The following is a 17,117-nucleotide window of genomic DNA, read 5'->3' as shown; positions in this document are numbered from 1 at the left end:
TTCAATCTAAAGCCGTATGTTGTAGACTTAGAGCTAAGCCATACTTAGACCTTTCTTAAAATGGAGTAAGACTCTTAGGAGTGAAGTTAAAAAGAGAGAAAAAGAGAGATAACCTACTTTGGAGTAAAGAACAAGGAGTTCTATAAAGAGGATCCTGCCTAAACTAGAACATACAATCCAACAACTTCTCATCGTCCACTAGGCTAGAGAAAAGCCATCCACTACACCCTGGGAAGTTCCAAAGGATCCTGGGAAAACTCAAAATCCTCAGCAACAATTTAGTTCTCACTCCAGAAAACCTGCCACCATCCTACCTAAGCTATAACACTCCTTCCCTACCCCCCAAAAGCTATTTAAAATTCAGCTACATAGTCTAAATTAACATAATACTTCTGGCTGATGGTGCAGGCACAAAAATTAACGCTCAAGAACTTCAAAGTTGTGGTTGCTGTGGGAACCTTAATTCCAACTGCATGGCACAGATGCAGAATTGTGGACGGCTCCCAACAATAAAATTGGAGATGTATATTTACTCCGTGCAACAAGGCAAAGCTACAGTAACTGAGAGAAACTTATTTTGGAATTTTGAGGCTTTTGTGCATTTAAATTCTCAACCTGACCATGGTACTGTTTGCTGCATAAACTGCCTCTTCCATGGGGAAAAAAGGGAGAGAGTGAACTGATTGGCCAGACAGGCAGAGAACGCATGCTGTATGTGTTCCCTAGGCATAATCTGATTCGAAAGACAATCACAGTATTTTTATTTTACTCTTATGGGCTGTCTGTAAACTTCATGTAAATGCAAACAGGGCATGAATCTCAACTTGTGAATGTACCAAAAGTCATGTAGACCTGAAAAACATCGGAATAGCAAATTTCACGTCTTTAGTAGATGAATTTTAAAAGTATACTGCTCACAAAAATTAGGGGATCAGGGAATGTGCAGATACTCCAGTACTTGTAGCCTTTTTGTATGGTGCATTTTCACCAATGAAATAAAAGTTGGTTTTGCATTTCATTTGCATAACTAGACAACCTTCTTTGACTTGTCGTTTGCTCTTCTGATATTCTTGTTTAATAAAAAAAAAATCAAATGCTTCTTTTTTTATTGCTTCATATTCATTTTGAAAGATACTCTAATTTTTGTGAGCAGTATAAATAACACTAACTTCAGTCACACTGCTTATGAAAACTGTCCAGACACATCCCTATGTCACTGACTCTCACCCACTTCTATGACCAGTCAACACAGTCACATACACTAGTCATCAGAGGGCAAAACCAGGAGTTGTAAAGGTGTCTGTAACAACAAGGCAGGAAACAAAAGAATGACCAACCTCATTCCTACTCGCACCTCTCATAACTCATAACAATGGAAAGAAAATGACTTCAAAATTTAAGACAAAATTGCCTGCAGACTACCAAGTCTTAGTTTTCATCCTAAGTGTGAGTTCTCACAACTGTTACTCCCAATCAGACACACAGTCCAGGCAAGCACCTACGCTTCCAGAGGAGCTACCAAAGAGCACAAAACGGTGTGACTAGTAATTATACTATAGGTACACTTGCAGAAGAGTAGCTGACCCCAGAGAATACATATATAGCAAGACAAATTTCTTCCAAGAGCAAAAACACATGAACCTATCAAAGCAAAATAACCAGGAGAGTCAGGCCTTACTACCATGCACATGAGATGCAGACCTTCTCCACTCCTCATTCTCAGGGAAACAAGAGTTCTCTCCTACAACTCGTCCACCACCTCCCATATCCCAACCTTAACTCCTGGAAAGCCTTCACAGGGGGCATGCCAGCACGGCCCGTGGAATTGCACAATGGAATGGAGCAATGAGTGTGGTTCAGGAGAAACTGAGGCCTGCCCAGTAACAGCTGGGCATCAAATAGCAGGAAATACTTTGGAGATTTAATCCTCGTCCTTTAGCATTCTCAGACACAGGTACCACCTTTAACTAATTCTCTGCGTCCTTCCATGGGCTGTGGGAGACCGGCTCCACTGCTCCCCTATTCTCACCTGCATGTTCTCCCCCTCCAGCCTCGGTGGCCGGATGCTGGACAGGTGGATAGTCTTGTAGTCACCAGAGTTCAGCTTCACAACTATGGCATCAGCATTCAGCACCTGCATCACCTGTGGGAAAGAAGGCAAAAATGCTTAAACCTGCTTCAGTGGCCCCGTATCACAGCACACATGCTAGAAAACAAAGCCCTTCCCCCTCCACCCCCAGACACGGGGAGAAAAGTGAGACCACTAGCCACTGGCATAGATCTATTACCATCCTTTTTGAGGCAACAATGTTGTAAAAAACTATGCTACAACTGCCAGTCCCCAAAGACTTGATTATAATTTCTCAACGATCGAGCAGAGTCTATATCATTCGTAAAGATGGTCAACCTTTTATCTTTGGCCCTGACCAAGAAATGTAGTTAACAAAGCTTACGAGCTGGAAATCTAGTCTCTACATGGTTATTGAAGATTTTCCTAGACACAGGCTCTAAACTAAAATCAATCTCTATCTCAACATGAACCTAGGAAAAGAGGCAGGAGCTGGGTTAGAAGAAGGGACCAGCAGCAGATGAGAAAGCAAAGTCGGATGCCCGAGAGAGAACAGGAAAATCAAAAGCAAGTGAAGGGCAAAAAGAGTTGTCATCTCAGCGTGGAAAAGATGTCAATCTCACAGGCAGAAACATTCACTTGCTAAGACAGGACTTCAGCTACTCTGAAAGCCACCTTTTCAGAACATTACTAGGGGCATCTTTGTTTTGGAACACCAAATCAGGGCCGCTGGACCCCACGCTCGGCTGAACGTGATTAACTTCCAGTCTGAGGTAACTTACAGGGACAACTATTCAAAGGGCAAAAGCACAGCCACTTCTCTGTAGAGGTTATCAGGACACTCCACTAATGTGCAGAGAATAAGATTCAATTGAAACCAGGCGAGGACCGTATCAGAGTTACAGCTAAAACCCACAATTCAGCCAGCAGTCTATAATTCACCCAATTATACTCACAGCCTGTTGTTACAAGGCTGTTCTTTTTTTTTGCAAGCAACACTTTGCTACAAGATAGCTATTGATTACAAAACAGTGTCACAATCTACTTCATCTATAAAATCAAAACCACCTCTTCCAGGCTTCAATCAGACCCCATCAAGGTCCAACAGAGAACCAGAACAAACTACAGGGCCAGCTGCCACGTGAGAGCAGACACCCCAGTGAAACAAAAGGAGCAAGGCTCCCCGCTCCCCTTCGCTGTGGATAAAAGAGCCCTGGCTCACTATTCCCTGGAAAGCTTGAGGTCTTTGACAATGAATATACCCCATGTACTTGCAGACTCCTCCAATGGCTGTCCTCTACCTCTTTCAAAAGAACCAACTAACCGCACACCAAAAGGAGTGATTTAAGGGACAATTGGAAGAAACAGCAAAAAGCAAAACAAGCAACAAAGTATGCCTACAGGAAACAGCAGGAGGAAGTGCCATCAAACAGAATGGATGAAATAGGAAAGACGGTCGCTGGAATTGAGCTATAACCCACAGATGGCTGGCTGGGGCTGGCGGACGGGGCCATCCCTGGGTTTTACCACTGTGAGTAACAGAGGCGGGTACAGAAAACACAGCCACTGATGGGGAAAGTAACAGAGGACTGAGAAACAGCTGAGTAGACTGGGCAGGAAGGGGCGATACATAGTTTTTAGTTACATTATTGGGGTAACACTGGTTAATAACAATGTATAAATTTCAGGTGTACAACATTATAGCTTGACATCTGTATATATTCAATGTGTGCTCACCACCCCAAGTCTAGTTTCCTTCTGTTACCATACTTTGACCCCCTCCATCCTCCTCCAGCCCCTCCCTAATTTCCCACTATAACCTGTAGCCCTGAAAGCAGCACAAAGCCAGTCTCCACTACCACAGCCAGCCTGCTGGAACCTTCATGACAGGTCTGAGAATCACTAAAAATCAAACCACCGGAACCCAAAAGTCACCTGGCCAGAAAAAGCTGGTAAAGTCCAAGGGTAATCATGGTCTTTGGCCATACCAGGACCAAGTCAAGGTCAGGGCTGATTATGGAGGTCTAGTAGTACACCAAGGGGCATAGGACCCTCCAAATCAAAGAGCTCCTCATGCCAGCAAATCACAAGAACATGCCCATGAGTGTGGAACTTAAAAACAATCCACAGATATAACCAAAAATACAGATTCAGTAACTGAATGAAAAAAGTGCATATTATTTCCACTACCACTAGCCATTAATGCCAAGTAAAAATGCCCATCATAATGAAAACCTCCTCTCATTCCCTAAAAAGACTCCAGCGGTAACCTTGAGAACTGACCAAAACAGTAAAAGATGATTTCCCTACCCTTTAAAATCCCTCACTTGGGTGAGAGAAAACAAATTATAAAATGGATGACAGAACATTCTAAGGACGAGGTATCCATGATACATGTTATGCTGCTCTCCTACCTTTAAACCAAGAAAGCTGTGCCAAGCAAAACAGCTAAGTAAAGCAAATCAATACTGTTCCTCCCTCAAAGTACAGGGCCACTGCCCAAAGGACAACAGGGCAACTGTCAGGCATCTCGGATGAACACACATTTCCTAAATTTCAATGATAAACAGAGCTACGCATTGCTCTCACACCAAAACTAACTCTTATTAAATTGCCAATAGCCAAAAACATTGAGAAATTTCTATAATCAAGATATGAGAAGTCTCTAGACATGAGAAGTCTCCACTTACTAGTCATGCTCTGAGAGAAATAAAACTAGGGCAAGTACCATACTGTTCACACCTTCACTCCCTGATTATACAACGTGAAGATCTAAGCATACCCCTGTGACAAGTTACTGGTGTTCGTCACCCCCTGTAATCGTTAGCAGTAGCAGTGGCAGCAGCGAATGGATTCTTGGAGCTGTAAATTTCAGGCCTCAGCAGCAGACTCTCTGCTCGGCATCTCCCTGATTAGAAACCTCCTCTTCAAGACCTGCACGCTGATGCCGCCAGCTAAATGAGGTTTGGCTTCTGGTGAAGGGGTGTGTGGTGAGTATGTGGTGAGTGCATGTGTGTGTGCCCGTGTGTGTGTATTTAAGGGGGATTTATGACTTTTCATTCCTCTCTAAATTGTGTCATTACTGTCCAGAGAACAAGCAGCTCCAGAGCTGAGGCATGGAAGAGGCAATAAAATAGTGGTTACAGTCACGTGCCGTGCAGTAAGTGAAATGCAGAGTGGATTACTACCCAGAGCCTGCTCATCAGCACCGTTAGGCACCGCATTTGTAACAGTGGGTATTTCTTCGGGTGCTTTTCATCAGGTAAGTCTAAGTATACCCACATCACTCACACACAAGCTACTACCCTACTCAACCTACCCACGCACAACCACCAACCCACACTCCAGGAGATAACCTAAGGCACAGGAGCAGACAGCTACACTGAAAAAAAGTCACCAGCTGGACTCAAAATACATGCCCTAAATCCAAATGCTTCCTCATTTCCTGAAACCCAACCATAAAAGGAGAAATGAGTGGTTTAATAATGATGAGTGTAGGCTAAGGGCTGCCACAAGTCAGGAGAAGTGCACAGTGTTGTCAGGGGCGAGGGACATCCATCCCCATCTCTGGTCTCCAGCCACACGCCCTGCCTGTGGAGCCCGGTGATCACTGGGTGGTGAAGGGCTGCTGCTGATCGACTCCTTCAAAGCCGCAATGCATATAAAACAATCGAGAAGAGCCTACAGCATCCTCCTGTGCTACGGAGACACTCAGACTAGCTCTCCAGACACAACTACCGACATTCTAAAAGCTGGCTAAATTATCAGCCCCAGATAGGAATAAAAGGACCAGCAGCCCAAAAGGGGTTTTCTACAGTTACCAGCAGAGAGTGCTCTAGAAGGGGCCACTGGGAAGGGGACACCAAATATCCTTTCCACTCTCTGAAATCACGACATCCAGCTGCTTCTCCTGTTCCCTGGGGCTGTATGCTATGTCTATTCTCCCAGAGCTAGTCCTGTGAGTGCTACTGAAGCAACACCAAAAGTGGGTGAAATCAGGATACCCCACAACTATTACAGCAATGGCCTGCAGTCACGACAGTCTCTTCCCCATCCCCCAGGAGAGCCCAGCTGCTACCCTGTGTCCTCAACAAAGTGCAAAGCGCAACAATTTCCTGATGAAAATACCTCTAAGCACCTGAATATGATCAAACAAACTGGGCACTATGGCAAGAACTTCAAAGGAAACCAGACATCAGACAAATTCCCATCGAATGGCATCCTACAAAATACCAGACCAGGACTCCTCGAAACTGTCAACGTCATCAAAAGCAAAGAGTCTGAGAAACTGCCGTATCCAGGAGGAGCCCGATAAGCCGCAAGCACCACATGTCACATGCTATCGTGATGAGATTCCGGAACACAAAACAGATGTGGAGAAAAACGAAAGCGATCTGACTAAAGCACGGACTCCAGCTGACGATAACCCGTTGATTCTGGTATACTGCTTCCGTCGATGTGCCACACTCACATCAGATAATGGCGGGGAAGACTAGGCGGGGGAGGCAATGCGGGGACTCTGTCTGTCTGCCGCCTTCTTTTTTTGTAAATCTAAAACTGTTCTAAAAACTAATGTCCCAATTTTGAAAGCCAGGAATTTTTCACAAATCTTTGGTACTTCATTTTCTTATCAGCAATCAGTTTGCTAACTGAAGCTAGAAACCAAGTCTTGATCTCTTTTTGATATGAGGCCAGTCTCCCAACCAGATTGACTTCATCTGAAAGCCGTGTGACAAACAAGTCATGGGAGTGGGCTAGTATTTTTTTTGTTCTCTCCACATCACCAAACGGGAATATAATGAAAAAGTCCAGATAATGCCAAAAGTATTAAGAGGTATCCTTGCTTAGGAACCATCTTAGAGAGACATGATAACGAACCTGAGCTATGACGGGCCGTGCAGCGACAATAATCAGGACCCAACCAAGTAGGTCCAAGAACCCCCTGCATCCACGCATAGCTTGTCACCTCACCTCTAAACAGGACATGGCACCAATACTGGACAGCTACAACTTCAGGCAGCCTTTCCAACAGAGCCCTTGAGGGTAAGCTCCTTGGGAGCAGAAACCACTTCCCTGTCTTTTGAATCACCTCAAAGTATCCCTTTCAGTGCTCTGTATTTTTAAACACTTAATTGGTACAAAAAAACCCAGGTAGAGGCCTCTAACCAGGCAGGACAGTGAGCACTGAGCACACTCCACCTCCTGAGGACACACTGCCACTGCCACTCCTCACCCCCACCCCCACCCCGGCCGTGTTATTCAGGTCTGTGAAATCTGCAAGGCCTAAGCATCCAGCAGCAGGGACAGGGATGCCAAGCCACGTGCTCAGGGGACCATATGGCTACAAACAGCACAGATCAGCTAAAACGCCACAGGGAAGGTAGGCAGGAAGGACAGGCACAAAAGTCTCAAGCAGGCTCAGCTAGATAATCACTGTGAAGTGAACACGCTCCTCTGCTAACCAGGGGAGACAAGAAGGGCCTTCTCCTGCATTTCCTTGCTGAAGAAGGGACCCTGCTTAAGCAGAGATGGGAGCCAGACTTTCAGTAGGCCACACGCTTCAAGATACTTTGTTGAGTTTCAAATTTCTTACAACTGAGAGTCCTGGACAACAGTCTGATCTATGGTGTAGCCTCAGTTGCAGAAATCACCTACCAGAGGCATTCAGTTAGAGTTCCTAGGTCGCCTTTCACAGGCTTTCCAGGCTACTTAGCTGTTCCCTCCACAATGAATTCCTAAGAGACAGGGTGTCCGCTGAAGAGAGAACCACTATTTGTTCAGGCCTTGTCGTCACCTACAAGCAGAATTCTTCAGCAAGAACTTACAGGACTGTCAGACTATGTTCATGAAGGTCCCAGGCATCTTAGATACTTTTTACATTTCCTTGACATTAACAGGCATTTTAAATCAGGTAAAATGACTACAAAACTGCAGTTGGGTTCTAGGTTATGAAAAGAAATGCAGATCAGTTTTTCCTTTTACGTTTACTGCTGATATCCTGTGTTCTACAATAAGGGTTGGCAAACTATGGTCCAAGGGCCATCCAGCTCACTGCCTACTGTTGTAAATAAAGTTTTATTGAAATACCCCCATGCATATTCATTCACATATTGTCTATAGCTGTTTTCTTGCTACGGTGGCACTGTTGAGTAGTCACAACAGAAACCATATGGCTCATAAAACCTAAAATATTATCATATGGCCCTTTAAGAAAAAGTTGGTCAACCTCTGTTCTCTAACATATTAGAAAAAGAAAACACATAGGGATATACACTGGTTAACATTTCTGGAGAGCTATTTGGCAAATACACTCCAAAACATTCCTAAGGAAATAAGTGTCCTTTACACAGAGATTTATCCCATTTTCTAAATATTGGAAAAATTATAAACTATATGAATGTCAACCTATTGGAGACTGGTTAAATAAATTATGACGCGGCCCTATAATGGAGCAGAGCATTATAACAAACTAAAGCAAGCTCAAACATTTACTTTGGTTCCCTCCCTAAATACTTCTGAACAAAAATAAGGGGATTTATTGTATTGCCATAGGCTCAAAAGGACAAAGATTAATAGGAGGAAAGAACACAGCAACAAAACTTTGGAAGCTGGAAAGCAGATGTATGGGTGGTAACAGTCTCTGCAGACTCACAAGCGCTAAATCCTGAGCTAGTGGTGAGTAAACACAAGAGTCACTCTGATTTATACTACAGAATTCCCCCAGTCATCACGACTAGGACTGGCTTAAAACTTATGTAAGAAACACCTGGGCTTCAAGATGAACACCCACACCTAAGTCCACTGCCTCTAACGCAGTGCTCAATACTTCAATCTTAAATAAGAGAAACAACCAAGGATCACCAGCTAGCTGAGGAAAAACTTAAAAAGAGCAATACAAAAATTTTATTCACAGATAGGGATACCAAGAGTTAAAAATGGCTGCATCAAGAAAGAGGAAAAAGGCCCTGGCCGGTTGGCTCAGCGGTAGAGCGTCGGCCTAGCGTGCGGAGGACCCGGGTTCGATTCCCGGCCAGGGCACACGGGAGAAGCACCCATTTGCTTCTCCACCCCTCCGCCGCACCTTCCTCTCTGTCTCTCTCTTCCCCTCCCGCAGCCAAGGCTCCATTGGAGCAGAGATGGCCCAGGCGCTGGGGATGGCTCTGTGGCCTCTGCCTCAGGCGCTAGAGTGGCTCTGGTCGCAACATGGCGACGCCCAGGATGGGCAGAGCATCGCCCCCTGGTGGGCGGAGCGTCGCCCCATGGTGGGCGTGCCGGGTGGATCCCAGTCGGGCGCATGCGGGAGTCTGTCTGACTGTCTCTCCCTGTTTCCAGCTTCAGAAAAATAGAAAAAAAATAAAAATAAAAATAAAAATAAAAATAAAAAAAAAAAGAAAGAGGAAAAATTAATCAGTTCATTCTTTAATAAGCCCATAGAGTTCTTTAAACTTATATTACAGATAAAACTTATACACAGAAGATTACAGATCAGTACTACTCAGAAGTAGCCACAGGAGCACAGACCAGAACATAAATCAACTACACTGAGAACACTGCTGGAGTTTTTTCTGTGGCGAGCTTTCCTTGAAGAAAGGAGCAATGCCTTGATTTACATTCTGGCCCGGCTCTATGTCACATCAAGGCACTCTGAGTAAAATGAATATAGATGAAGGGTCAACAAACTTTTTTGTAAAGAGCAAGGGAGCAAATATTTTAGGCTGTGCAAGCCATATGGTCTCTCATAACTCCTCACCTCTGCCACTATCTCACGAACACAACTACAGATATATGTAAGGAACAGATGTGGCTATATCCAGTTTACTCATAACACTGAAATCTGATTTCAGCTAAATTTTATGTGCCACAAAACATTTATTTTTTAATGTAAAATCCATTCTTAGCTTGCAGACCATACAAAAATAAGTGGTGGGCCAAACTTGGCCCTTGGACCACAGTTTGCCAACCCTTGTGACAGACAGACAGTATGATAAACTTTGCTTAAAATAAAATAATATGAACAACTATATGCCAACAAATTGGATAACCTGGGTGAAATGGATAAATTTCTAGAAACATACAATCTTCCAAAACTGAATCAGGAAAACTCAGAAAACCTGCATAGACCAATTATAACTAATGAAATCAAAGCAATAATCAAAAACCTCCCCGTAAACAGAAGTCCTGGACCAAATGGCTTCAGAGGTAAACTTCATCTAACAGTCAAATTAGAAATAACACTTATCCTTCTCAAACTTTCAAAACATTCAAGAGGAGAGAAGACTTGTAAAGCTCTTTTTATAAGGCAGCATTATCCTAATTCCAAAGTCAGATAAAGACATTACAAAAAAGAGAGAGAGAAAATCATACTCCTGATGAACATAAATGCTAAAATTTTCAACAAAATATTAGCAAATCAAATCTTGGAATATGCTAAAGAGATCACACACCATGATCAAGTGGGATTTATTCCAGCGATGCAAGGTTGGTTCAATAGTCACAAATCAATAAATGTGATATATCATATAAACAAAAGGAAGGATAAAAATCACATGATCGTATCAATAGATGCAGAAGAAGTATATTTGATAAAACCCAGTACCCATTTATGTTAAAAACTCTCAGCAAAGTGGAAATAGAGGAAACATACCTCAATGTAATAAAGACTATATATGACAAACCCACAGCCAACATCAAACTCAATGGGCAAAAACCAGAAGCGTTTCCCTTAAAAGATCAGGAACAAGACAGGTGTGTCCACTTTCACCACTCTTATTCAACACAGTACTGGAAGTCCTAGCCACAGCAATCAGACAAGAAAAAAGGAATAAAAGGCATCTAAACTGGAAAGGAAGATGTAAAACTGTCATTATTCACAGATGACACTATCTTGTACATAGAAAACACTAAAGATTACATCAAAAACCTAGTAGATCTAATAAATAAATTCGGCAAAGAAGCAGGATACAAAATTAATATTCAAAAATGGGTGACATTTTTATACACCAATAATGATCAGAAAGAAAACAATCCCAATTATTATTGTACCAACAATAACAAAAAGGAATAAGTTTAACCAAAGAGGAAGAAGACATACTAAAAAAAATTATAGGACATTGAAGAAAGGCACTAAAGAAGATATAAATAAGTGGAAGCATATACCTTGTTCACGTATAGGAACAATAAACATCATTAAGACGTTCATACTACCCAATGCAATCTACAGATTCAATGCAATTCCTATTAAAATGCCAATGGCATATTTCAGTTCTATAACAAATATTACAAAAATTAATATAGAACCAAAAAGGACCCTGAATAAACTCAGCTATCTTAAGAAAGAACAAAATTGGAGGTATCACAATATCTGATATCTACAAGGCCATTGTAATCAAAATAGCCTAGTACTGGCAGAAGAACAAGCACACAGATCAATGGAACAGAACAGAGAATCCAGAAGTAAACCCATAACTTAGTGGTCAATTAATATTTGACAAAGGAGGTAAGAGAATAAAATGGAGTAAAGACAATCTCTTCAATAAATAGTGTTGGGAAAATTAGGTACATGCAAAAAAAAAAAAAAATGAACCTAGACCAACTTATACCATACACAGGAATAAACTCATAATGGGTAAGACTTAAATTTAAGTCACAAAACTATAAAAATCCTTAAAAAAAAAAACCCACAGGCGGTAAAATCTCAGACATTTCTTGATTTCTTGTAGCAATAGTTTTGCTGATATATCTCCTAGGGCAAGGGAAACAAAGGAAAAAAAATAAACAAATGAGACTACATCAAACTAAAAAGCTTTTGCACAGCAAAAATAAAAAACAAAAAACCCAACAAAATAAAAAGAAAACCCACTGAATAAGGGAACATATTTGCCAATGACACATCTCATAAGGGGTTAATTTCCAAAAAATATAAAGAATTTAACTCAACACCAGGAAGACAAACAATCTAATTAAAAATGGGCAAAGGACCAGAATAGACACTTCTGTAAAAAGGACACACAGACAGCCAACAGACATATGAAAAAATGCTCAAGTCATTAATCATCAGAGAGAGATAAATGAAACCACAATGGGGTATCACCTCACACCTGCCAGAATGGCTATCATCAATAAATCAACAAACAGCCTGACCAGGCAGTGGAGCAGTGGATAGAACATCGGACTGGAATGCAGAGGACCCAGGTTCGAGACCCCGAGGTCGCCAGCTTGAGTGCAGGCTCATTTGGTTTGAGCAAAAGCTCACCAGCTTGGACCCAAGGTCGCTGGCTCGAGCAAGGAGTTACTCGGGCTGCTGAAGGCCCACGGTCAAGGCACATATGAGAAAGCAATCAATGAACAACTAAGGTGTTGCAATGAAAAACTGGTGATTGATGCTTCTCATCTTTCTCTGTTCCTGTCTGTCTGTCCCTATCTATCCCTCTCTCTGACTCTCCCTCTGTTCGTGTAAAAATAAACAAACAAACAAACATATGCTGGTAAGGATGTGAAGAAAATGACTGAACAATATTGGTGGGAATGAAGACTGGTGCAACCACTGTGGAAAACAGTGTGGAGCTTTCTCAAAAAATTAAAAATGTAATTGTCTTTTGACCCAGCAATCCCACTTCTGGGAATATATCCTAAGAACCCCAAAACACTAATTGAAAAGACTATACGCACTCCTATATTTACTGCGGTGTCATTTACAATACTCAAGATCCAGGCCCTGCCGGTTGGCTCAGCGGTAGAGCGTCGGCCTGGCGTGAGGGGGACCCGGGTTCGATTCTCGGCCAGGGCACATAGGAGAAGCGCCCATTTGCTTCTCCACCCCCCCCTCCTTCCTCTCTGCCTCTCTCTTCCCCTCCCGCAGCCAAGGCTCCATTGGAGCAAAGATGGCCCGGGAGTTGGGGATGGCTCCTTGGCCTCTGCCCCAGGCGCTAGAGTGGCTCTGGTCACGACAGAGTGACGCCCCAGAGGGGCAGAGCATCGCCCCCTGGTGGGCAGAGCGTCGCCCCTGGTGGGCATGCTGGGTGGATCCCGGTCGGGCGCATGCGGGAGTCTATCTGACTATCTCTTCCTGTTTCCAGCTTCAGAAAAAAAATACAAAAAAAAAACAAAACAATACTCAAGATCTGGAAATAGCTCAAGTACTCATCAGTAGGCCCCCCCCTTTTTTTTTGGATGTACTTGTCTAATTTTCCCAACACTGTTTATTGATGCAGTACATTTACACAATGGAATACTACATGGCCGTAAAAAAGAAAGTGCTCTTACCTTGTGCACCAGCATGGACAGACATAAAGGTTATTACGCTAAGTGAAATAAGCCAGTCAGAGAAAGACCAATACCACATGACCTCACTTATATGTAGACTCTTAATTAACACAATACACTGACGAACAAAATACAAATAAAGTCATGAACACATGGAACAGACTGAGACAGCTGTCAGAGAGGAGAGAGGACTGGAAAAAAGGTGAAGGGATTAAGCAAAAAACACATGTAAGTAATACACACACACAGACAACAGTGTGGTGATAGGCAGAGGGAACAGACTGGGGGTGGGGTTGGGGGTGGGGATGGCGGTGGGCAGAGGAGTGGGGGAAAATTAGGACAGAAAGAGACTTTGCATGGGGCAATGGGCACACGGTGCACTGTACAGATGATGTTTTGCTGAGTTGTACACTTGAAACCTGTATGGTTTTGCGAACCAATGTCACTCCAATAAATTCAATTAAAAAAAATAAAATAAATAAAAAACTGAATCATAGTAGTTTATCTAATATAAGTGTTTTTTCTTCTCTTTTTTATGCATTTCTGTTTTTAAAACAATGCTGAAGAATTTCAAAAATAAAAAAGTTTTTAAATCGTTTATTTACCTACATATACATTTTTCTCTCTATTCTCTAAGCAGGCCTATATCCCAATGACCTAAATTTATGTTTAAGATATTACAGGAGATGATTACTCCTCCTAATCCTTATTCAAATAGTTATTAAAAGCAACATCCTCTATCCTGAAATTGTAATGAATGAAACCTGATTGTAATGATAAAAAAGCAATACCATGTTTTAAAACTAAACATAAAAGACCAAAAACAAAGAACAGATTCTGGGATCCTGGATTTTAGAAATGGAAGAAGTGTTCCTACAGCCAGCTCTCCCTTTTCTAGTTATCAATAAACTCCTATTTAAGATCAATGCAAAGCTATTGACTCAGTCATCTAATATTTTCAATTTCTTCTGCAGCGTCTTAGTTCCCCACCCAGCAAAGGCCCAAAAGCCTCAAAATCTTCTAGGTTTCTCTACTACTAAGGAGGGGCGGGTAGGCACAGCACAGGGTCATTTGACTCCCCCAAGCCTCATCTACATGACGTGACTAATATCACAGGGCCCCAAAGTGATGACGGTGAAAATGGAAGGCCTGCCTCCCCTGGTGAGTGAATGAGCATCCTTTCATCATGTAGCTACAGTCTGTGAACAGAACAGGTTACAGGAAACATAAACACAACCAAGTAAGTTCCAATCAGGCAGAACAGCCACCACGTCCAGGTTCCCAAGCCAGCAGTGCCCTCACAGAAGGAAAGCAGGATCCTCTGTAGTCTGTGTCAGAATGGGAATATGCACAGGGAGTATCCAACCAGGACGACTCCCGCTGACGTCCACTAAAAGGCGCAGTTACAGTTAAATTGACCACTGCTTAGAGACCACATACTAGAAGATGAAAAGGGGCCATTTGACCACTCTGTGACCTATTGCCTTGGGCATCATAAAAAAGAAAATGAAGAAATTCAGCCAATTCCTCAGAGACTTTGTTAAAATTTTACCATTCTAAGAGAAATCGTTCTAAGATTTCTTTCAAGCTGACAGTGCCACCTAGTGGCTGCCTATCTTAAACTGTTAGGCAAGGATATGAATATTTAACTACTTTAGTCCATAAAGACAAAGCTTCCAGCATTTCTTGCCAAAAGTAAAGACAGGTTGGAAAACATGGCAGCACTTGGGGAAAGTGAGGACAGCAGGCTTACCCCTCAAGATACCCAACTCTAACTAAGAAAAAAACTCTTTTATAGCACCCCTGCTAAAAACCAAACACTATATTGAGTAGCTCTAGTTCCCATCAAAGAAATCCATCCCAGGACACCACAGTGGAGAGCTTACAGAAGAAAAGCATCACATAAGAAGAAATTCAAAACAACAGGAGTCCCACAACAGAAAAAGAGAAACCTGAGGTCGTATACACGTAGGCAGAGGAAATCTAAGAGTATGCCGTGGGCTAAGCAGACAAAAAGGACCCCTGCAATGTGAGTAATGTTTCAAAACAGCGATGTCCACAACTTTAACCCATGAACTTCTAATGAAGTTATGCAAATTTACAAAAAGAAATGTAAAGTTTTTACAGTGTCTAAGTCCGTACAATAAACACACGCAGGTAGGTGCCATGATGCACGCACCTCTACACACCCCTGCCTTGCCTTGAAATAAAAGTGCTTCAGTTCTTGATCGACTGTTCAGATTTTTGTGTTATCAGTAACCTGACAACAATCCCTATGCATCTCAAGATGCTAAGAATGACTCACCTTGGCAACAAACTGCTTGTCCTTTTGGTCCAAGTTAGCAGTGGGAGCCACATAGTCTCTCCATATTCTCAGCCTGCGTTCCTTGGCAAACCTGAAACAAAGCAGGGATGCAAATCATTCAGACACATTAGGTTGGCAAAGGGAACTCACCATCCCCATGAGAGCTAACAGTACAGAATCCAACCCAACCTCACAGACAAGGCACCCAGGAGAAAGGTTACCAGTCAAGCCAAAACAAAGGGTGACAACAGCTGCAAGAAAAAGGTCTAAGCAACTGTAACTATCCAAGATGCATAGATAAATCATAAATCTATGGCTAGTAGACTCGGTCTAAATATGCAATTTTATGGGTATGGACAGTTCAAGTCCACCTTGATCATTAGCTCTCGGGCTTACGCAATCCTCCTGGGTGACTACTACATGCGAGGCACTGGAATGACAAACACAGAGCAGGTACTCTTTTAAATGGGGCGAATACACATACTAAACAAACAAATACACACGGTGGGGCAAAAGTAGGTTTATAGTTGGTCCTATGGAAAATAACACAATTAATAAATAACAGAAGAATAGTAAACTGTCTTTTGTGTTCTCACAACTGTAAACCTACTTTTGCCCCACCCTGTATTCTTTTTTTAAAAACACAGGTCTGCTCAACTTCCACTTCAATGATGAAAAGGTTATCAGCTACCCAAATCCTATGTAAAAAGCAAGAACAAAATTGTCACTGCAGTGTAGCTAAAAAGTAAGAAAGATGGACAGAACCACAATAGAAGCTTACTAACAAAAGTTTAAAAACCATATGGGCAGAAATTTTTCAAAGTACTCAGCCCAGTAGATAGTCTTTGTGTCAGACTAAGAGAGGTAAAGGGAATACTGCAAAGCTGTAAAGAATAAATCAATGAGCAGCTGTCTCAAGTATTTACAAATAAATGGATACATGTGCAGGGAAGAGGAACTATTATTTCTGAAAACAGTACTGCAATCAGTTTTTTTTTAAGAAACACTGAAATAGAAGACAAAGCAACATGTAGTAGCTGTAAAATACACAAAGTATGTTAACATATTTACCACCAACACACCTAAGTCAAGTGCAGCACGCACAACAGCAGATGAGTCATCAGAGTATGATTGGTGTTCCTTGGTCTAACCCGCCTTTATAATGATGAGCAGCACTCTCTGAAAAACCCCTAAACTCTCCTGTCGATGTTGTAAAACATGTAGACACCACTGTCGTTACACTCTCTTCAGAGAGAGGCAGGGACTTAAAGAATGCAATAAAAATTATCAACTGAAATAATAATTTAGAATAATGGACTGACAGGATTTTCTAAACAAAAAATAAATTGAACAACACAGAAAAGACAAATATTTGAATGCTGAACTTGATGAAAGTATTACATCTTTTCAATTTAATTATGGAATATAAAGACGAATACAACTTTTATACAATAATTGTGTTTTTCCTAATCAGACTGTCTA

General features: G+C 42.1%; 1 protein-coding gene across 1 annotated transcript in view; it reads right to left on the bottom strand.

The window, feature by feature from the left end:
- SND1 (staphylococcal nuclease and tudor domain containing 1) overlaps positions 1-17,117 on the bottom strand; it is a 445,599-nt gene that overhangs the window by 383,514 nt on the left and 44,968 nt on the right. Inside the window, exons 9-10 of the mRNA XM_066262225.1 lie at positions 15,636-15,726; positions 2,030-2,143 (exon numbers count right to left, since the gene is read on the bottom strand). Of these exons, the coding sequence (XP_066118322.1) occupies positions 2,030-2,143; positions 15,636-15,726 (205 nt within the window). The remainder of the gene's footprint in view (positions 1-2,029; positions 2,144-15,635; positions 15,727-17,117) is intronic.

The sequence above is a fragment of the Saccopteryx bilineata genome, chromosome 2 (genome assembly GCF_036850765.1).
Source record: "Saccopteryx bilineata isolate mSacBil1 chromosome 2, mSacBil1_pri_phased_curated, whole genome shotgun sequence".
Classification (NCBI taxonomy): Eukaryota; Metazoa; Chordata; class Mammalia; order Chiroptera; family Emballonuridae; genus Saccopteryx; species Saccopteryx bilineata.
Note: the sequence above shows the minus strand (reverse complement) of the source record. Positions and strands in the feature narration are given on the sequence as shown.